Source organism: Oryx dammah, unplaced genomic scaffold (genome assembly GCF_014754425.2).
Source record: "Oryx dammah isolate SB20612 unplaced genomic scaffold, SCBI_Odam_1.1 HiC_scaffold_7, whole genome shotgun sequence".
Lineage (NCBI taxonomy): Eukaryota > Metazoa > Chordata > Mammalia > Artiodactyla > Bovidae > Oryx > Oryx dammah.
This window is the reverse complement of record NW_024070191.1, coordinates 32,794,356-32,816,674: the sequence shown is the minus strand read 5'-3', so window position 1 is coordinate 32,816,674 and position 22,319 is coordinate 32,794,356. Positions and strand designations below refer to the sequence as shown.

Genomic DNA, 22,319 nt, shown 5'->3' with positions numbered 1-22,319 from the left:
CAACAAAATGCCCCCCCCCAAAAAAAAAACGCAATCACCCCCTCCTCTTATTTCATCGCTAAATTCAGCCCTGCGGTACCTACTGGTGACTCCGCTAATAAAATGATGGTCAAAATTTCAAATCATGAAAACCTGGAGCAAAAAGTTCCATCTCCCGGTCTCTTTCCCAGTGACATTTACCTTGCAAGCAAACCCCAGCTCCATTTCTCAAAAGCACTTCTCAAACCCTCCGCGCGCATTCAACCCCCTTCCCAGGCTCTCAGCCGAGTCCCTGAGGTTCGGGGTCGGACCGAGAGTCGCCCCAGGAGGGTCTTGGGGGATGGGGGGCACCCAGCTTGGCGCGAGACTGGGGGTCGGGCTCACCCCCAAAAGGCTCTGCTAGGCAAGAGACCGAGGGCTGGGAACCAGACCCGAGAACAGTGCCCAAGAGAACTGGGGGCGCCCAGACCCGGACCCTCGGGTCCGAGCCCTGGTCCACAGGCAGCCCAGCGGCTCCGCCTCCCGACTCGGGTCGGGTTCCAGTGCCCAGGCCAGGCCCCGCCACTCTCAGGCACCGCGGGGTAAAAACTCCGAGCATCCCGGCCCTAGGAAACTGGAATCCCCAAAGGTCCCTGGGGGTGGACACCCACCTGACCGAGCCCCGCCGAGGGCCGGGCTCAGCAAGCCCACCAAGAGCAGCCACCGGACGCGGAGAGTCTCAGAGGGCGAGCCCACGCCCGACCCCATCTCAGCCGGAGCCCGCAGGTTCTCCTCAGCACTCGGTCGCCCCTGCCTCCGCCTGCTCCACGATTCCCCAGCCCCGCCAGGGGCCCCGGGCTGGCAGCGATGCGCGCGCGCTCAGCACTGACGCAACTCGGCTCCGGTCCGAGCTCGCTCCCGACGCGGCGCCCGCTCGCCTGACTGACGTACGGAGCACTCCGTCCCGGGCGAGGGAGAACGGGCTTTCTCTCCGGTCCCCTCAGACCCTCTTAGGAGCCGACCCCGCCCATCGTCATTCTCCCCGCCCACCTGCTTCAAGGCCCGCCTACGCCGGGGCGGGTCAAAGGAGCCTATTGGAAGAAGCACTCGTCACGGAAAAGAAGGTGGAGCGTGAGCCCCAGAAGCGGAATTGACCCGCAGAAACGAAACGCACGCCCGCCTCCTGCGCAGCCTATCCTTATTGGCTGTCTGAGTTGGGCGGGACGTAAAAATCTGAGCTCCCATTGGCTGTTTGGCATCGAGGCGTGGGGCTCCGCGGAGAGGCCTTGACCAGGCAGGGCTTGGGTCCGCTGTTGCCGGCTTGTGGCTGGGGGTCTGAGGCCGGGTCTCCGCCTCTGGGCCTGGGAAGATGGTGCTGGGGGGTTGCCCGGTGAGTTACTTACTTCTGTGCGGCCAGGCGGCTCTGCTGCTGGGAAATCTACTGCTGCTGCATTGTGTGTCTCGGAGCCACTCGCACAACGCCACCGCCGAGCCCGAGCTCACATCCGCTGGCGCCGCCCACCCGGAGGGCTCCCCGGGTGCTGCGAGCTGGGAGTATGTCGACCCCCACTCTCCAGTCATCCTTTGCTCTTACCTGTAAGCTACCCGGTCGTCGAGGCGGGTGGAGATGGAGATGGGATCCCTGGGATACACGGGGGGAGGGAGGCTGCTTTCCCCCCGCCCCCCAGTCCCTCTCCACCTGGAGGACCTACCTGATCGTCGACACGCGGGAGAAAAATAACCATGACAGGTTTCTCACTCAACGCACTCCTCCAGGGGAAAACCCCTCTGTGTCGGTGACTGATCCTTTGGGCTCCCCAAAGAGAAGAACTAGGGAACAGTGACATTATATAGCCTGAGGAAGAAGGGTACGAGGTTGTACCTGCTCTATTTAACCGTAGGAGACACCCTCGTTCGTGCTGGTACTGAGTGGTGCACAAGTGGAGTAAATCACACGCCTCTACGTGGCACCTCCTTAAAAAAATAAAAGCAGTAACCTTAGAGTTGCAGAACCAAGTCAAAACTTTTAACGTCTCTTTTAAGTCAAATAAGAAAAGGCTTTTGAAAAATGCAAGAGAGCTGGGAATCCTTTGGCCTGGATTTTGCCCCCATAGCCTTATGGCTGTTTGCCTAGGGAAGAGATGAAGCCTTGGCAGAGGTAGAATCGGTGTAGAAAAAGGACCAGAAACGCCCCTCATCCCCACCCCGCCTTAACCAAAGGGTCATTGGATGGCTGTTTGACCTGCTGTCCTTCAGCCTAATTGACAGAATCTCTTGTCTTGGGGAAGACTCAGAGGGACATTAACCCCCAGAAAATTTGCAGAAATGTCTCTTGCCTGTTACGACTATATACCTGTAAACAGCCATTTAGAAAGACCTTAATGATGATCTTACTGGTGATTTACAGACCCGATGAATTTATAGAATGTGACGACCCAGTGGATCATGTTGGAAACACAACAGCATCCCAGGAACTTGGTTATGGTTGTCTCAAGGTGGGTTTTTGTTTGGTTTTATAAGCAAACTCTTCCATAGAGAAACAATATTGCCTAAATGCTATTACAGAAAAGTATAAGGAGTATGAAATTATTTTTTTGTAAAATTCACTGAAATGACTGTTACTTAAAATTTCCAGCATGATCAGGGTCAATGGCTGAACAAGACATTTAGCCTTCTCAGAAAGAAGCAGGCTCTGTGCCAAAACTACCCAGGTGCAAAGACCAATCTGTCTTTGGTTCCTTTGGCCATTGTGATTGACGGATTTGAAGCTCAGATATCACCCCTGACTACCCTTCAAGGCACGTACTTTCCTGAAAGAGCAAAAGGAAGGTTTATGCAATTTCTAAAACTGATGCTGGATTGAGCAGTATCTTCGTTACATATGCACTTGGGGCAAAGCTCCTCTTGCCAATGACCTTTCTTTTCACTAGGCAAGCAGTTTCCACCACGTCCTTAGAAAATAGATCAGGCCTATCAGTATACTTCCCTGGTGGCTCAGTGGTAAAGACTCTGCCTGCTAACACAGGAGACCTGGGTTCCATCCCTGGGTTAGGAAGATCTCCTGGAGAAGGAAACGGCAACCCACTCCAGTATTCTTGCCTAGAGATCCCCATGGACAGAGGAGTTTCGTGGGCTATAGCCCACAAGGTCACAAAGAGTCAGACACCCTGAGTGACTAACACTTTCACTTTTCATTATTATATGTCTTTGTAGGGGGTTGTAGTATTCAGGAGGAGCCTTGGATAACAATGGCCTCTTAGAATGAAAAGAAGCCCTTCAGTTCCATTAATAATATCCCTGAAGCTGGACGCATACTTCCTAGTCAGTCTCCCCAGACCCAGCGAAGTTCATATACTTCCTCCCCTCTGTGGACTCACCGTTATGTTATATTACACTGCATAATACAAATCAAGACACCATCAGCTATAAGAGAATTATGGGAAAATATTCTTTGTTACTAAATCAAACACAAGGAAATAAACCTGAAAGTAACAAGGCCAAAAAGGCAACTCTTGCTGCAATCACAAGTAAAGAAATATTTTCAATACAATGAGATTTTGTTCTATGGGTAATTATTGATAAAAGTTTGAGTGAGCATTGTATGCTCATGTTCAGTCACTAAGTCCTGACCAACTCTTTTGCGACCCCATAGACTAACCCGCCAGGCTTCTCTGTCCGTGGGAATTCCCAGGCAAGCATACTGGAGTGGGTTGCCATTTCCTTCTTCAGGGGATCTTCCTGACACAGGGATTGAACCCTCATCTCTTACATTGGCAGAGGTTCTTTACCCAGTCACCAGGGAAGCCCAGAGTATCATAGAGAGATCAGTCTGAGCACCTTGACAGGATCAACCCAGTGTTTAATGAAAATAGGCAAAAATAAGTGATCTCTATACAATACTTACTTTTGCCCATTTTCATTACAACACTGGGTTGATCCTGTCAAGGTGCTCAGACTGTCACTTCCCCCGGAAGTCCTGGGGGACTGTCAGCATTCGGGCCCCCAAGTCCCAAGGGAGGGGCAAGAGTAAACATCCTCATGTTCCACCCACTTCCCTTTGAGGAATGTTCCAGCGAGAAGAGTAGTGAAGCACTTAATAAGGTGCCAGTGGAGAATGCCCAGCTGTGCTTCCTCTGCTAGAATTCAGTTACACAAAGGGTCAGAGGTCTTCTGAAATTTTTTGCTGGAATTTAAACATATATAGATGTATTACATTACTATGGATGTGAGCTGAAAATCACAGTTTCAAGACCCGCATAAAGTCCTGAGTCAGTTGACATGTTGAGTTCTTTCCTAACGATGTTCATTTATAATATATGTATAAGAAGTGAAGTGAAGAAGTGAAGTCACTCAGTCATGTCCGACCCCATGGACTGTAGCCTACAACGCTCCTCCGTCTATGGGATTATCCAGGCAAGAGTACTGGAGTGGGTTGCCATTTCCTTCTCCATAGGCTCTTCCCAACCCAGGGATCAAACCTGGGTCTCCCACATTGTAGGCAGTTGCTTTACCATCTGAGCCAACAGGCCTCAAATACACATTGGCTTTTTTTTTAAATTGGAGTATAATTGCTGTGCAGTGTTGTTTTAGTTTCTGCTGTACAACAGCGTGAGTCAGCTGTATGTATACGTATATCCCTTCTCTCCCGAGCCTCCCTCCCACCCACCGCCCATCCCCACCCCCAGGTCATCACAGAGCACCAAGGTGAGCTCCCTGTGCCATTCAGCAGCTTTTCCCACTAGCTGTTTTATGCTTGGCAGCGTATGTGCGTCAGTGCTGCTCTCTCAGTTCCCTCCCTCCTCTCCTTTCCCATCCCCCCCAGTCACATCCACATCCATAGTCCAGCCTCTGCATCTGTGTCTCTATTCCTGCCCTACAGATAGGTTCATCAGTACCACACTTCTAGACTGCACTGCTGCTGCTGCTGCTAAGTCGCTTAAGTCGTGTCCGACTCTGTGCGACCCCATAGACAGCAGCCCACTAGGCTCCTCTGTCCCTGGGATTCTCCAGGCAAGAACACTGGAGTGGGTTGCCATTGCCTTCTCCAGTGCATGAAAGTAAAAAGTGAAAGTGAAGTCGCTCAGTCGTAGCCGACTCTTAGCGACCCCATGGACTGCTGCCTACCAGGCTCCTCCGTCCATGGGATTTTCCAGGCAAGAGTACTGGAGTGGGGTGCCATTGCCTTCTCCGTCTAGACTGCTCATGTATGCGTTAATACATGACATTTTTCTCTTTCTGACTTCACTCTGTGTGATAGTCTCTACACATTGACTTTCTGAATACCCATTCCCAAATACGCACTCATGTGCTCTTCTCTTCTGTAAATATAGGATTAATTAAAGCACTGTGTCCCGCTAATCCAAAATGACATTTAGTGAAACTAATTTTAAACTTCTGTACTATATTATCAAAAAAGGTAGTCACAAGGAAAGAAAATGAAAAGGATGAAAAGGAGTTTATTTAAAACCATGTCCATTTAGGATCGTCTCATTGAAAATCGCTTGAAGTATGTCACTAAACTCCTCACTCTTCAGCACAGCTTTACCCCACCTTTGTTAGAATAGTTACTGTCCTGGGCCAGCTTTTGTTACTTCATATGGAGAGATGTTTTGTGTTGCTCGCTCTGGCTAGTTTGGTTGTTCTCTTGTGGTTGTTACCCCGCAGTTCGGGGGTCAGGCCTACAGAGATGTGGAGCACACTCGCGTGCAGTGCCGGGCCCTGGAGGGAATCGAGTGTGCCGGCACGAGGACCTTCCTCCGAGAGAACAAACCTTGTATAAAGTAAGTGCTGTCTGCATGGGGTAGCTGGTACTTAGATGGAGGTAGGGCTGTTCTGTCCTCTCTTGATGTTGACTTTTTTCTTTTACCTTAAGTGTTAAAGGGACAGCATGATTACTGCTGTGCATACTCCACGGACACAAGCAATGGGGTGATAACGTAGGGGACACTGGACAGGAGGCCAGAGGCTGTGAATTCTAAATGTGCCTTTCACCAACCAGCTAAAGGACCTCTGGGCACCCAGAGTCTCTGTCCCCTCCTCCACAAAATGAAGGAGGTGGAACAGATGATCCAACTTCAGAACTCCTACGATAGGCATACATCCTTTGAAAACAGCCGTAGAATTTCAGGAGGAAAAATTTTATTATGAACAGTGCAGGCCTTTCTCCCTGAAAAGCAGTATTGTCTTGAAGAATTAGGGTTATTGAGACTTCCCTGGTGGTCCGGGGGTTAAGAATCCACCTTCCAATGCAGGGGATATAGACTCGATCGCTGGTCCAGGAACCAGGCTCCTACTTGCCACAGGGCAGCTAAGCCCATGCACCACAATGACAGAACCTGCGTGCTAAGAATGAGAAGCCTGCACACCACAGCGAAGATCCCGAGTGCCTCAACTAAGACTTGACACGGCCAAAAATTAATTAACTTTTAAAACAACGAATTAGGGTTATTTCTGTAAATTCCACTTGAAGGCACAGAACTTGTGTATACCATTTGCTGATGGAGAGTTGTGCCTGTGTTAGCTGATGCCGTTAGAGTATCTGCAATTGAATGTCGTCACAGTATGTAAGACAGAAGTCCTTCCAAGAAGTACCATTTTTCAGGTGCCAGGAGAGAAGCGTGGAGATTAGTGTTCATTTAAGGGAAGGGAACACCTCATGAGAGAGCTACATTCAGAACTACAGCCTCCCTCAGGAAAAGAGCCTACGCAGGAAAGGGTTGGGCGCCAGCCACCACTCCAACCAGGATACCTATCCTGTAAATGTCCTTAATAGTTTCTTATCCAGCCCAACTCTGTATTGGTTCCTCTGGGTCCTCTATACCTTGTGTGTGTGTGTGCTGAGTCGCTCAGTCATGTCTGACTCTGTGCGACCCTATGGACTGTAGCCTGCCAGGCTTCTCTGTCCATGGGATTCTCCAGACAGGAACACTGGAGTGGGTTGCCGTGCCCTCCTCCAGGTGATCTTCCCAACTCGGGAATTGAACCCACGTCTCTTGTGTCTCCTGTACTGCAGGCAGGTTATTTACCACTAGTGCCACTTGGGAAGCCCCCTCCATACCTTAACAAGTACCTTTATGAGAATCTAGACAAACTAGAGATCTTCCTTTGGGGAAGAGGGGGTTGGTAAGAAGTCACAGAGGGACTATCTTCCCATCTTGTCACTTATGTGAAATTCACTAATAAAGCATTAAGTGTTTTCATTTTCACATGGTAAGCATCTTCCTCTTGATTCCCTCTGTCTAGGTATACCGGACACTACTTCATAACCACTTTGCTCTACTCTTTCTTCCTGGGATGTTTTGGAGTAGATCGTTTCTGCCTGGGTCACACTGGCACAGCAGTGGGGAAGCTCTTGACCCTTGGAGGACTTGGGATTTGGTGGTTTGTTGACCTTATTTTGCTGATCACTGGAGGGCTGATGCCCAGTGACGGCAGCAATTGGTGCACCATTTACTAAGAAGAGCTGCTGCTGTGGCCCAGAGAGGCAAGGCTCTTGGACTCATCTCTGCAGGCTCAGAACTCCTCGATGTCAGGCCTGACCAGTATTTTCCCTCGTTGGAGAGAATGGGTTTGGTTAGGAAGGTAGCTTCAGACTATGGATGTTCGACCCAAATTTGACCCTGCAGACTAGAAATGACAAGCAGACAGTATTGTGGCTATCAAGTTTGTACCTTTCCTCATGTACCAAAAATATAAAGACTAGTGATTAACTTATAAGCTGCAGAAGCGTCTCCTTATTCTTTATTTCTGTGTGCTGCTATGTCATCAACCCTTTGGAGCAGTTGGACCCAACAGGATGTTTTTGGCCTGTGCCTTTGTGACCCTGAGTCTTCGTGCAGTGGAGGTCAGAAGCTGAACCAACAAAAATGTCCAGCAGAAGTAGAAACAGCAGACGATTTTAATACATGCTGAAATTCTGACTTTCTGAGTTTGAATTGCGGAATGAATGTTGCCAACCTGGAACGCTTGTTTGGGTATTTTTCAATAGGTAGAATGAAACTCAATATCTGTTGTGCTTAAAGCTGAGCATCTGAAATGAGTCTATTAATAAGCCCTATTGTTTCATCATTATTACTCCTGAAAGGCAATATATCCAGTATAGTAATTCCCTCTAATGTCCAATTATATTTTGAAAGCCAACAGTTTCAGACATGTCTGGGTTCAGCTATCCTCTTGGCAGAATTTTCCTATTGCAAAGGTATCATTTACCAATTTAGAAAGCCCATGTTATAGACTTGATTAAAAAAAAAATCATACAAGTAACTAAATCTCTTCTTCATGATTACATAATATAAAATGAAGAGCCTAACATCCTTGGAAAGAAAAACAGACTCTTCCTTAAAGGATATTACTGCTGAGTGCTAGATAGAATTAGGATGTGACTTGTGGGAAACAAAAAGAAACTGGACACATTTGTCAAAATAAGCATGGTACCAAAGTCTCTCATTGGGCTATAGCAGTCAGTCATAGGCAAAGAGACAAGCCAAGCTTTCAAGTTCCCACATCACAGGGGATAAAAAAAAAAAGTTCTAAACTTGTGGTTTTTAAAACTTAGTTCCCATCCCTTACAGTCTGAGTTGAAAAGAACTGTTAAGTGTAAAGTAAAAGGGGGGTTTACAAAGAGCCTGCTATTTGGGCAACGTATAAATTCTAAGAACAATCAAGGTAGAACCGCTCAAAGTTTAGTCTCGTAATAATTGACATGAAAGCCAAGAATCCCAGTTAAAATAACTGGATACTCTCTATCATTATGAAGCAGTTTTCCTGAAAGTTTCAGCTTTATTATCCCTGATTAATATGACCACTCTTCTTATGGTATTAAATGGAGGCAATTATGTAAAAATGAAAACAGATTATTCTCTTTTGTCTTAAAAGTTCTGTACCACATTGACCTCAACTTCTTCATAACTGTAAATTGATAAATTCTTATTTATAATCTCTATAGTCTAAGGCAGTATATTTTAAATTGCTGTGGGTCCTGAAGAAATTGAACCTTCTCCCCAGAAAAATGCACATAAACTTAAAATTTCTGCATAGAACTTAAGAGAGTTCAAGGATGCCCCTTTTTAAAAAGAAAAACTCACTTTTAAGAAAAATCTGGAAAACTAAAATTGAAATCCTGCCCCAAATAAGATACTACTTTAAACCACAAATCCTGCTTCATCTCACACTTAAAAAAAAACAAATCCTTAAAGATATTCACAAACCCCATCAAAAGTTATTTTTGAAAAATAAACTGTGGCAGCTTTCAGACTCAAAATCATTGGTCATGAATGTTTCCAGGAAGAAGAACTTGGGTAAAGAGGTAAAAGTCTGTAAATTATTAAAGTTTCTATTTTATAGAATATTTTATAGAAGCCCTCCTCACAGAAAAGCTGATGGGAACCAGAGTTGTTTCCACTGCTAGCTAACAACCTGAGAATCTATATTCCTCTGTGACCATCCAAATTTGTTAGTTTCAGTGTGAATTCTAAGTGACGAGCATCCTCTGTATTTACAAACCCTGGCCAATTGTGATAAACCTGGAAAACTGAGTAAAGGAATAATATTAAAAATGTGATTTCCTTTGCACTCTGGATTCAGTTTCTCAATATTGGTAGATAGGTGTATGTGTGTGTGTGTGTAGTGTTATATCCAGTTTATGGCGATAGAGAAGTTTTAGTACTAAAGTGTCCTTCCATCAAGGATAAATTAGAAACTGCCTGTTTTCAGTTGTTTCCGGTCTTTAAATAAAATTTTATCAGCTCCCCAGACTTCCTGGCACCATGTCCTTCTTCTTCTTGCCTTAGGCTCCTTATCAGCAGTTGTAACACCCCCAACCTGATGGTTCTGGAATGTGTGTATATGTGTTTTAAAAGCACACATTTTTATTCAGAAGAAAGAGATCCTAAAACCCCTTGCCATCACTGGCACATCCTCGATACAAACCAGGTAATGTAGCTTTGGTTTTGTTAGATAATTTATCTTTAAAGCAAGGCTCTTAATTGATTATCTCAGGTGTGACTGTCAGGATCAAAGTTTGACTTTTCCGACGAACCAGGAGGGAAAGTGAATCATTGGCCTTAACAGCTTCAATCACATCGGTTGTTGTCGTGACAGGCAGTCCGTTTATGCTGACAATTACATCGTGGTCTTTCAACCCAGAGCTGGGAGGGGAGAAAAAAGGACCATGAAACTGTAAGAGTTTGACTTAATCCCCATCTAGAATTTAATGTCTGTCTCTTAAGGCACTACTATTGTGCTGACATTAAGCATGCAAACCAGGGAACCAAAAATAGCCCCCATCCTTCCAAATATGCCACTTCCCTGGTGGTTCAGATGGTAAGGAGTCTGCCTGCAATGCAAGAGACCCGGGTTCGATCCCTGGGATGGGAAGATCCCAAGGAAATGGCAACCCACTCCAGTAATTCTTGCCTGGAAAATCCATTTTTGGAAGAGCCTGGCAGGCAGGCTACAGTCCATAGGGTTGCAAGAGTCAGACACAACTGAGCGACTTCACTTTCACTTTTCACTTCCAAATATGGGGGGGTCTTCTAATATATGCTGCAGAATCACTGGAGGACAACAACCCTATTCACCTTTCTAAAATTCATATTCCACCAGAATCATATGTATGAAATTTGCACCTCCCATATGTTAGATTTGGTTTTGAATAGTGAGTTGAGCTTTTCTGTTAATCCCTGACCTCACTTAACCTGAAACATACCCTCAACCTTACCAATAAACGTGAAAAGCCCAAGCAATACATATTTTTCCAGACAATTACACTCTGATCAGTGGGGTGTTGACAGTCCACTTACCTGCCCCACCTTCACCTATAATTTATGGACCTGGAGGGTATGCTGAGCTGTGCTACAGAAGCAGTTTCCAGAAAGTCAAAAACCAGTCACGAAGCTCCAAGCTCTAAATATTTAAGGCTTCTTTTCCTCAAAGTTGTGATTATATTCAGCCTCCAAAATATTTGTTTCAAATAGAATATATGTTCTAGAAACAAAACTAGTTCCAGATACAAAACGTTACAGTAAATATATAGCCATGTGGACGATCTGTCTTAAAGTCAAAAACAGGCTGGAAGTCAAATGACCACAGGAGATACCATTTGAGAGAAATGGGGGGTGGTGGCGTTGGTGGGATTTCCTGGCTGTCCAGTGGTTAGGACTCTGTGCTCTCACTGCCAAGGGGGGAGGTTATTAGACCCCTGGTCAGGGAACTGAGATCTCATAAGCCACCAGGTACAGCCAAAAAAGAAAAAAAGAATGAGGAATAGGAAGCTGAGAAGCCCAGGGAAGAAATGATAATGTGGGAGGATTATCAGGGTATGTGGAGTTTATTTTTAAAAAAAGAAGAAGAAAAGAGAAAACAAATGTAAAGGACGTGCCTATGAAGAGAAGTTCAAGGGTAGAGCTAAAAGCAGAGAAAACCTTGAGAACAAGGGCAGCTGCCAGGCGGGGCGGGGCAGGGGGGCGCGTAGGAGGAGGGGTTGGTACCTGGTATGGTGCACAAAGAAAGAAGTTAATTCACAATAGTTCTGTAAGTAGAAAAAGAAAAGAAATCTGTAAAGTATTACCGGATGCAAACTATGCGTCAAATATGGGGAAGTAGGGCTCAGACAAATAGACCTTCCCCCATGACTGTCAGCTTGTAAGAAGCTAAAGCAGGATTTCATCCTGGATGTTTCAGACTTGAAAACCCATCTTCTTGCCAGTCACTCTGCCTCTCAGAAACAATAGCAGCAGCCGCAAGAGTAGGATAATACAGGAGCCAAGCTAGGTCCCACATCCCTGCCTTCTGACTGACACATCACGTAACTTCCAAGGTAATTAACCTCTGTACCCCATTTGCTGCCTCTGTAAAATAACACCTATATCCCCAAATTATTGGGGGCTTGAACAAGTACATAAGACCCTTTAAATGATTCCTGACACAGTAAGTGGTTGATAAATGCCAGCTGTTATTACCAGAATTGTAATGACTATTATAAGTGGGTGACACCAGGAAGATTTCCAGTTTATCAGAGACTTCAAGCCAGCAGCAATTCCCACCGTGTAATGAGCACCTGAATCCCCTGAAGATCTTATTTAAAAGCAGATTCTGATTCTTTCTAAATATATTAGAGTATGTTGTGTTAGTTTCGGTGTACAGCAAAGTGATTCAGTTACGCCTATACATGTATCTATTGTTTTCCAAATTCTTTTCCAGTGGCACTCCTGTCACTCTGAAAAGCTCTAGCTGATGCCATTGTTGCTGGTCTACAGACCAAATTTTGAGGAGCAAGGACTGAAGAGCTGAAAGAAATAGCTTTGGCCTTGAACCAGAAGTTAAAAATAAGTGGGGGCAGGGACCCAGAAAGTCTAGAAATGCCAATGGCAAGTCAAATATAGTAACTGGAAGCCTAACGCTTAGCTATTCTGAACAGTTAGTACCCTATAGATTCTTGCCCTATGAAAAGGGTTAACATAATCTAAGCAGACTGTTGAGCTCTTAGAAAAACGAAAACGGTGAGGGAAGGGTATGCAAGAAGCATAAGAGAGAGATCAGGAGAATAACTGTAGGCCGAGTCATCTTTTCTCTCTGTAGTTACTGGAAATCTCTCGAAATGTCTCTAGCCTTTGCTTTATTCACTTTATGTACTTGTTTAGTGCTGGGCTGGCCTCTGATAGTGTCAGAGAATTCTTTAGTGTCATCCAGGATTTTAAAGTACCTAAAATATGTTCCTAAACTCCTAACCCTCCAGATTCTTCTAATTCTTATTAAGTAAAGCATTAAGCAAAAGAGTAGATTTGGAAATTCTAGCAAAATTAATTTAAATTTATGTGAACTGGTAGCCACATTAAAAAAAGTTTTTCTCTAACTTTTAAACAGATGAAACTAACATATAATATAAAAATGTACTTTGATGTCTTAACTGTATATCTAAAATGTCATTTTAACATGTCACATTTTAATAATTATTATACATATTTTACACTCTTTGAAATCTTCTAGAAACAGCATATACCTGATGATAATTTCTTCCACACTGCAGTTATTAAAATAAAATGCAATCTTCCCAGAACAACAACAACAACAAAAGATATGCTTCATGGGAAAACATTTTACATTGCTTCTGTTCTGTTTTAATTTAATTATCAATTAAAATTAAGTAAAATGCAAAATGGGGTTTCCCAGGTGGCTAGAGGTAAAGAACATACCCTCCAATGCAGGAGACCTTAAGAGACCAAAGCAGGTTTGATCCCTGGCTTGGGAAGATCTCCTGGAGAAGGAAATGGCAACCTACTCCAGTATTCTTGCCTGGAGAATCCCATGGACAGAGGGGCCTGGTGGACTGCAGTCCATAGGGTCATAAAGAGCCTGAGAGGACTGAAGTGACTTAGCATGCAAGCATGCACAAAACGTAAAATACATTCGGTCAGTCACACCCCTCAGCTGTTCAGTGGCCTCTGGGGGTGGAGCCCACGGTACGGGACAGGACCCTGGATCCTACACACGTTTACTGCGGGACACATCTAGTGAGAACGGAGGAGCCTGGGCCGGGGCCTGCACTGCTCTTACCTTTCAGCAGCTGTTCCTTGAATCACCTCATGTACAAAAACCCCAGAAGCCACGTCAGGGAATTCTGGATCTTGCCTTTTCATTTCTTGAAGCAGGCTAGGAAGAGTGACAAGAGATTCCCCAGGAGGTTAGGAAGCACAGTGAACTAGCCCTGGCCGCCCCTAGCTCTCAGCGGGGACTCTCTGTTCGGCCCAAGGCTCGCACCAAGGGGACAAGGACACCATCTAGCTGGTCACAGGGCCACAGTCATTCTTCCTCGATTCTCGGTGCCAAAGCCTAGAACCACTAGACGTTATAAAGTGTGGCCATAGTGTGACTTCCCTGACAGTCCAGTGGTTAAGACTCTGAATTTCCACTGCAAGGGGAGCAGGTTCAATCCCTGGTCAGGGAACGAAGATCCCATGTGCCGCGTGGTGCAGCCGAAAGAAAAAATAAGTAAATAAAAAAAATACAGCCACAAGTGAAAGAGTCCTGTGGAAAGTACAGTGTGTTGGTGCTGCCAGACGCGGTCATCGACTCTGTGACAAGTGGTAGGTGATTCATCCGCTGCTGACCACATCCTCTACCTTCTCCGTTCAGACTCTCTACCTGTAACTTTTGCTTCTAAAATACAACACAGACATAGTCAAAGCCCATGCTTACTTCATTGTGAGGGGTAGCATGCGCAGACCCAGATATTTCTTCTGTGAGAGAGCCTTTCCTGGAAAGAAAAATTATAATGTGTTACTGACAACAAGACCTCTCTCCTTTTGGCAGAGCTTAAAAGACCCGGAGTCACAGAATATTCCTTCCAATTATAAGTGCCCTCTCAGGCTGTTGGCCAAGACAAACGTGCTTCAGAGAACCTTCATCATTAGCGCAGGCTCACCGCCCCACCTCCAGCCCCGGGCTTTCCTTTCCACATCAATTCAATCCGAGTATTTCTGGGCACACCTCACGCCAGGCCTTGCGCCTGGCCCCCAGTATTGCTGCCTGGCCCCACTGTGATCTGAGTTGGGTCTAACATGAAACACGACTCTGTTTTCTGCAGAACTCGAAGGAGTGTCTCCACCACAGGTAAGGCCTTTGAGGGCTCCTGAAAACCACTGGAGGAGAAGAAAAAGGTGAAAAGTGAAAGTGTTAGTTGCTCGGTTCAGTTCAGTCATTCAGTCGTGTCTGACTCTTTGCGACCCCATGAATCGCAGCATGCCAGGCCTCCCTGTCCATCACCAACTCCCGGAGTTCACTCAAACTCATGTCCATCGAGTCAGTGATGCCATCCAACCATCTCATCCTCTGTCATCCCCTTCTCCTCCTGCCCCCAATCCCTCCCAGCATCAGAGTATTTTCCAATGAGTCAACTTTTCGCATGAGGTGGCCAAAGTACTGGAGTTTCAGCTTCAGCATCAGTCCTTCCAAAGAACACCCAGGGCTGAGCTCCTTTAGGATGGACTGGTTGGATCTCCTTGCAGTCCAAGGGACTCTCAAGAGTCTTCTCCAACACCACAGTTCAAAAGCATCAATTCTTCAGCGCTCAGCCTTCTTCACAGTCCAACTCTCACATCCATACATGACCACTGGAAAAACCATCGCCTTGACTAGACAGACCTTTGTTGGCAAGGTAACGTCTCTGCTCTTGAATATGTTGTCTAGGTTGGTCATAACTTTCCTTCCAAGGAGTAAGCATCTTTTAATTTCATGGCTGCAATCACCATCTGCAGTGATTTTGGAGCCCCCAAAAATAAAGTCTGACACTGTTTCCACTGTTTCCCCATCTATTTGCCATGAAGTGATGGGACCAGATGCCATGATCTTAGTTTTCTGAATGTTGCACTTTGGACTGCAAGGAGATCCAACCAGCCCATTCTAAAGGAGATCAGTCCTGGGTGTTCTTTGGAAGGAATGATGCTAAAGCGGAAACTCCAGTACTTTGGCCACCTCATGTGAAGAGTTGACTCACTGGAAAAGACTGATGCTGGGAGGGATTGGGGGCAGGAGGAGAAGGGGACGACAGAAGGTGAGATGGCTAGATGGCATCACTGACTTGATGGACATGAGTTTGAGTGAACTCCGGGAGTTGGTGATGGACAGAGAGGCCTGGCGTGCTGCGATTCATGGGGTCGCAGAGTCGGACACGACTAAGCGACTGAACTGAACTGAAGCCAACTTTTTCACTCTCCTCTTTCACTTTCATCAAGAGGCTTTTTAGTTCCTCTTCACTTTCTGCCATAAGGGTGGCGTCATTTGCATATCTGAAGTTATTGATATTTCTCCCGGCAATCTTGATTCCAACTTGTGCTTCTTCCAGCCCAGAGTTTCTTTCTTTCTTTTTTTTTTTCCAGTGTTTCTCATGATGTACTCTGCATAGAAGTTAAATAAGCAGGGTGACAATATACAGCCTTGACATACTCCTTTTCCTATTTGGAACCAGTCTGTTGTTCCATGTCCAGTTCTAACTGTTGCTTCCTGACCTGCATATAGGTTTCTCAAGAGCCTTAGTTGCTCAGTCACATCCAGTTCTTGGTGACCCTATGGACTGTAGCCCGCCAGACTCCTCTGTCCATGGAATTCTCCAGGCAAGAATACTGGAGTGGGTTGCTATTTCCTCCTCCAGGGGAATCTTCCCTGACCCACAGATCAAAGCTGGGTTTCTTGCATTGCAGGCATATACTTTACTATCTGAGTCACCAGGAAGCCTGGAGGGGAAGAAAAGTCCAAACCAACTCCTCTTACCTTTCAGCTGGCGCTCATGGAATTCGGCCAAGAACTGCCGAATGCGATCCGAGGGAATAGCAAAGGAGATTCCTGCAGTCACCTTCAGTGTGTTTATGCCAATCACATCACCATCCTGCCAAAGGAGGGGACATCGCTCAGCTGCCCAGCTGTGCAGACTGAACAGGCAAAGGAAGGAGAGAAGCTTAGGGTGGAGCAGCAGGTGGCATCTTAGGGGACCAGCAGTGTGTGGGTTACAAAGGGGAACTACTCCAGTACAGATTCCTGCTGAGGAGTTTGGGGTTTTAATCCTGAGTTCACTTTTTTTTTTCTTGCTCAAATTACATTGATTTTTCAGAGTGAACCACAGTTTATATTTCACACAGATATAAGGATAAGGAATATATGCCTTTCCACTCCTTAAATGAGACTAAAAATAAACATGGAAAAGTCAAAAAGCTGTTGACTTTCAGTCACACTTCAGTGAAACTATTCAGAAGATTCGGCAAATTGACCTTAGGAACATAAGGTCAATTTATGTCCCCTAAACATAATTTATGAAGTGGGAAATACTTTTTCTGGATTTCATCATCCCTTAGCTTTTGTTAGGTAATGGGCAGGAGGAAAAAAAAGAGCGACTTCCTATCACACTGAAATACAGATCATAATTCAGTAGGTCTGCAGCGTGACTTTGAAATTCTGCATTTCCTTCACTCTGGTAAATTCATTGTCTACTGGAGAAAAAGCAGGCCCCAAACCACGCGCAATGTTACAAGTAAAAAGTGCTCAGTGATTTCACACCCAACTTATCCTCCTACAAGCAAGTGTGACGTGTAAAGAGGAACCAAAAATGACCCACGCAAAGGGACTCAGAGGCCACGGTCACAGGCTGTGTTTCAGACAGCACTGCCCTCTCAGGTTGTCACATGTATTTGAGCAACTAGAAACCCTGGAGTTGCCACCAGGGATGTTGATTAAAACTTAAGAATTAAATACATGACAGAGCAATGGACTGCTGTTGATGCCTTTATCATCTCTACGCAGGTCAATACTAAATTAGCATTTTGGGGTGAGAGTTAGTTCTTCACATGCAGAAGCAGGAGGTCGTCAAGGATATACATTCCACAGTACAGTGGTCGTTTGACATAATTTGGGTTTAGTACCCAGGACTTTTGTTAAGTACCCAACGAAAGCGGAGAACACGTGGAAGAGATGTAAGTAAGTGTGAAGGAAACTCTGGCACCCTCAACTGGATGAGCTCACACACCAGGATGGCAAACCCATCGTAGATCTGAAATTTTCCTCTTTACTTACGGTGCAATAATAGAAAAGCACCAGACCACACATTGCTACACAGGAGCAACATGGCCATCTGCACCATGAAATGTCAAGTCTCTGAAAGCTGGGAAGAGGTGTGAGGCAACAAAAAAAGTGGCTACTTACCAAGTTCACTAGAGGCCCCCCAGAATTCCCGTGCTGAAGACAGAATTGGAAAAAGCCATCAGTACTTTTTCCCTGGTCACGTCTACAGAGTCCCTAAAGAGGTTTATCAAAAGCAGCCCGCTCTAGTGAGGCCCTGTTCCCCTAGGGCAGGCAAAGGCAGGCCACATCATCATCAATTCCGAAACCAGTGCAGGTAAAGAACAATAGGAAGAGGGGACTTCCCTGGTGGTCCAGAGGCTAAGACTCTGCGCTACCAAGGCAGGAGGCCCGAGTTCCATCCCTGGTCAGGGAACTGGATTCCACATGCCCCAACTAGATCCCAAGTGCCACAACTAAAACTCAGACAGATAGATAAATAAATAAACAATATTTTAAAATTTAAAGAAAAGAACAACAGCCAGAGGAAGGACCACCACTTCCTATGGCAGCAGTGACCTCTGTGACAGACCCTAAGAGACCATCCAGTATCGTGGATGCCAGTTATCACATCACACAGGCTGACCTCTAACAGCATGGCACTCCATCCCTCCCACGAGGGTAGACCTGATCTCTGGACATCCCTGAAAGGCCGAAGGGAAACAAAGGTACCCTGAACGGTTCTTCTCACTGCATTGCCAGTGAGATCTTACTGGCCACTGCATCTTACGGGCTGAGGACAGCCACCCCCGTGACTTACATTAATTATGGCATCCATCTGGATGTAATCCATGTCTGAATCCTTCAGCCCAAGCTCTTTGCCCCCTCGCTGGGTGGTGCTGACAATTCCTGCCGTCACCGTGTTCTGCAGTGAAAACGGGCTCCCCAAGGCCACCACAAACTCGCCAGCTCGCAGGTCAGATGACTTTCCCAGCAGCAATACAGGGAGGTCAGTCTGTATGTGGGTGAGGAGGGATGAGGTGGATAAATCAAGAATGGACTCAATCAGCATTTGTGTGTAACACATATATGACACGGCCACTACCATTTTAGCACCCGGAATCTAAGAATCGACCACACACCTCGGTTCTACAACTGCCTGAGGCTTCTTCCTTACACTCCGACTACACCAGACTCTCACTTGTTAAGATGATCAGACCATCTCTAAAATCTAAAATCACTGCTTGTAGAAATAATGATAAGTAAACAAAGTGAAGTTAATTGATGAAACATAAACCGACGTTAGCAGTTTACTCAGCCCCACTCCGGCTCACACGTTTGCAAAGTTAATAAGCCATGAACAGAAAGGAGGTCACCCAAAGCAGTCTTTCTCTTTAACTGTGCACATAAACCTCTTGGGAATCATACTAAGAGGTGGGTTCTCGCAGACGTAGCAAATGGACATGTGGACACAGGGCGGGAAGGAGAGGGTGGAACAAATCAGGAGAGTAGCTCTGACACATACACACCGCCATGTGTGAAACAGAGAGCTAGTGGGAAGCTGTGGCATAGCTCGTGCTCTGTGATGATCTAGAGGGGTGAGACGGTGGCGGGGTGTGGGAGGGAGGCTCCTGATGGAGGGGATGTACGTACACAAGTAGCTGATTGACTTTGCTGCACAGCGGAAACTAACACAACATTGTAAAGCAATCATCCTCCAATTAAAAAATAAAGAGGAAAAAAAATAAAAGAGAGCCTAGTACCGTAGCATTATAGAGGAGAATAAAATAAAAAAAGAAAAGGCAGATTCTGATTCAGTCGATCTGAGTTTTCTAAACACTTCTCAGATGATGTCAGTGCTGCCGGGGCGTGGACCCCTTTGCATAGCAAGAAACTCAAAGTACATATTAGCAGCTTGGAATCCATTACAGTTATGTCTGATGTTCTAAGACAGCAGAGAAGTAAGTTTCCCAGAAGCAGTCTCTGTTGGAGAAGGAATTGAAGGAGAAAAAAAGACAGCTGTGTAGTTAATAGAAATTGCTAGGGACGGACAGACAGGCACGGAAGAAAATTAAAAAAAGGAGGAGTGACAAACAGGGGTAGGGGACGAAGGAAACATATAGCAAGAAGAAAAGATGTGTGATCGGGTGGGGAAGAAAAGACCAGCAAGTTGATGAAAATCCCCAAATACGCAGACTCACATTTGGCTCAATCTTGATCAGGGCAAGATCCAGTTTATGGTCAATGTCCTTGACGGTGGCTTCATACTGGACCCCACTCTGCAGCTCCACCTGGATCCGCTGCTGGTTAGTGAGGACATGGGCGTTGGTAACAATTAGCCCATCCTCAGACACTATGAACCCAGAGGCACTGGACACAGGAACATCCTCACTGCCGAGAGGCGACCTGTCTCGGCAAGACAACAGCATAAGCCAAGGGCAGGCAAATCAGGGCATCCACCGTAGTCTGGAAACACGAGAAACCTGGCATTTATCAAACATTCTCTCACCCTAGTTTCCTCAGACATTTTACTTTTCCCTGTTTCCATTCTTTCCACATTAACTGGACTGTGTGTTCAGTGCCCTGGCCATCCCTTAGGAACAGGACTGAGAGCTGATTCCAATTCTCCTTTTCCAGGAATGCCCCCGTCTTGCTGCTCAAAGTAGCTGTCCTCTGCTTCAAAGAGGACTAACCTAATTGTGGAGGAGGAAATGACAACCCACTCCAGTGTTCTTGCCTGAGAAATCCCACAGACAGAGGAGCCTGGTGGGCTACAGTCCATGGGGTCGCAAAAGAGTCAGAGACAACTCAACGACTAAACCTAATCCTGGGGTCAGAAGTAGACCTAGTGCCACTTTATCCAGCACCCAACCAAGCAGGGAGGGAGTCAGAGAAGTCTGGTCCCCGCCTAGTTTCCACTACGAACTGGCCTACGAACTGACATATACAAGTTTCTCTTGCCCTCTGGGTCTGGGATTCCTTTCATGTAGAAGATGCCAGGCAAGATCACCATCGACATGCCTCCTGGCTCTTGCATTTGACCTCGAATTTGTCAGAGGCAGAGGAATAGCTCAGGTTTGCAAGTCGGAATCCTTATGACTAGGGCTTTTTGGCGAAACGACCAGCAGACCATACAAGGTCTTTGAGCCCCTTGATTTTTCTGAGGGCGGTTTTTAAGACTAAGTGAGGCTGGGAGAACTAACTGAAGCTGGAAGAGCGGATGCGGTGGGAGTGGGGCGGGGGGTTGAGGGGGGTAGTGTATGGAGCAGAGAGGCTCTCAGGAAACTTAGCCCAGGGGTCTAGCTTCCTCCTCAGACCCCTTTTACCTGCGGAACAGCTGTAAATGAACCACGGACGGGGCCACCTTCTCCACCACCGAGGCGATGAAGTTGAACTTGCTTCTGGGCCAGCCTGCACTTCCGGTCCCTGCGAAAAGATGCTTTATTCTTGGGGCAGGGGTTGAAGGAGTAGGACCCCGGCTGCCTGCCCGCATCGAGTATTACCTCTCAAATCTCTCATCCTCTCTCCCGTCTTTCCCTCCCTTTCCTCTCTACCGTCTCCCTCTGTGTATTCACTGGGGTCCCCATGAGATTGCACCTTGAGGAGACCAGACTTGTCATCCTGATTGGGAAATTAATTAAAAGGGAAGACGGTGGTCAACAGCTATGGGGAGGAATTTGGGGAGCAACCACGTGGGAGCCGGGAACCAGACACCAAACCAGGAGCGTGCGTGCTCAGTCGTGTCGGACTCTGCGACCCCATGTACTTTAGCCCACCAGGCCTCCTCTGTCCATGGGATTCTCCAGACAAGAACACTGGAGTGGGTTGCCATGCCCTCCTCCAGGGGATCTTCCCCACCCAGGGATCGAACCCTCATCTCTTGCGTCTCCTGCATTGGCAGGAGGATTCTTTACCCCTGAGCCGCCACACTTAAGGAGGGAGGCACTGACTCCCTTTGGCAAGGCAGCCGGGAGGAGCCGGCGGCAAACCCCGCAATGGGAACTCGCTGCTTAAAGAAGCGAGAAGGGGGCGCCGAGAGCGCGCGCCCGCGGCTCACCTGGGTCCCCACAGCCCCCCTTCTGCACCGGCACTGCCGGGAGCGCGCCACGGAGGCGCGCGGCGCGGTTCTCGGCGCGGAGCGCGCACAGGCTAGGGTAGGTCCGCCCGTCGCTGCCGCACACTGTCGCCCCCGCAGCCGGGCAGCCGCAGGTGCCCAGCGGGCGGCCGCCGAGGAGCCGGGGAGCGCGCGGCGCGCGGCACTGCAGTCCCGGGGCGCACGGCCGGCCCAGCGGCCCGCCGCAGGCCTCGCCCTCGGCCGCGGCGCAGACCCGGCAACACCCGCAGCGGTCGAGCACCGGCGCGGTCCCCGCCGAGCACCGGGGCAACGGAGGGCAGCGCGTGGGTTCGCAGACCGCTGGGCAGGGCGGCACGGGCCAGGCCCGCCCGGCCTGGACCCCGCGCCCAATTGGCGCGGGCAGCAGCAGCCACAGCAGAACGAACGGTCCGAGCCCGGCAGGCTGCCGCAGGGGTCTGGTCATCCTGCTCGCCTCCCACCTTCCCTCTGGACCCTCTCAGATGAGCAGCAGTCTCCGGACTGGGGTGTTGCCTTCGCCAGCCCCCGACTTTAAGGGGCAGAGCCTGGCAGCCCTCTCCACACACTCCCCAGTAACCTCCGCTTCAACCCATCCCGACCAGTCCCAGGAGATGGAGACATGTCCTCGGCCCTTCCCCGCCACCCCCCCCCCCCCCCCCCGCACCCTGCCAGGGACCCACCTCATGAAACCAGTAACACCCAGAAGGGGGGCAGACTGACAAGACAC

The 22,319-nt window shown here is 47.5% G+C and overlaps 3 protein-coding genes across 5 annotated transcripts in view; 1 reads left to right on the top strand and 2 right to left on the bottom strand.

Moving 5' to 3' along the window:
• Positions 1-991, bottom strand: part of ADAM9 (ADAM metallopeptidase domain 9) — a 94,694-nt gene extending 93,703 nt beyond the window's left edge. For both annotated transcript variants that reach the window (XR_005721476.1, XM_040242984.1), the window contains exon 1: positions 630-991. Coding sequence is in view for 1 of the 2 variants with exons in the window: in XM_040242984.1 (XP_040098918.1) it covers positions 630-726 (97 nt within the window). In the remaining variant the exon portion in view is untranslated. The remainder of the gene's footprint in view (positions 1-629) is intronic.
• Positions 992-1,212: 221 nt separating this feature from the next.
• Positions 1,213-9,528, top strand: TM2D2 (TM2 domain containing 2). Of its 2 annotated transcripts, none has more exons than XM_040242983.1 (4): positions 1,213-1,554; positions 2,366-2,453; positions 5,623-5,738; positions 7,201-9,528. In XM_040242983.1, the coding sequence occupies exons 1-4, from the start codon at positions 1,328-1,330 to the stop codon at positions 7,412-7,414; spliced, it is 645 nt and encodes a 214-aa protein (XP_040098917.1). In that variant the 5' UTR covers positions 1,213-1,327; the 3' UTR covers positions 7,415-9,528. The 2 variants fall into 2 exon arrangements, with proteins under 2 accessions (XP_040098917.1, XP_040098916.1); XM_040242982.1 differs by having other exon boundaries at positions 5,590-5,738.
• On the bottom strand, positions 9,274-22,166 carry HTRA4 (HtrA serine peptidase 4). Its single transcript, XM_040242981.1, has 9 exons — positions 21,557-22,166; positions 20,826-20,925; positions 19,701-19,905; positions 18,320-18,514; positions 17,644-17,676; positions 16,222-16,336; positions 14,152-14,209; positions 13,510-13,605; positions 9,274-10,103 (listed from the first exon to the last, which is right to left on the bottom strand). The coding sequence occupies exons 1-9, from the start codon at positions 22,035-22,037 to the stop codon at positions 9,938-9,940; spliced, it is 1,449 nt and encodes a 482-aa protein (XP_040098915.1). The 5' UTR covers positions 22,038-22,166; the 3' UTR covers positions 9,274-9,937.
• Positions 22,167-22,319: the final 153 nt, after the last annotated feature.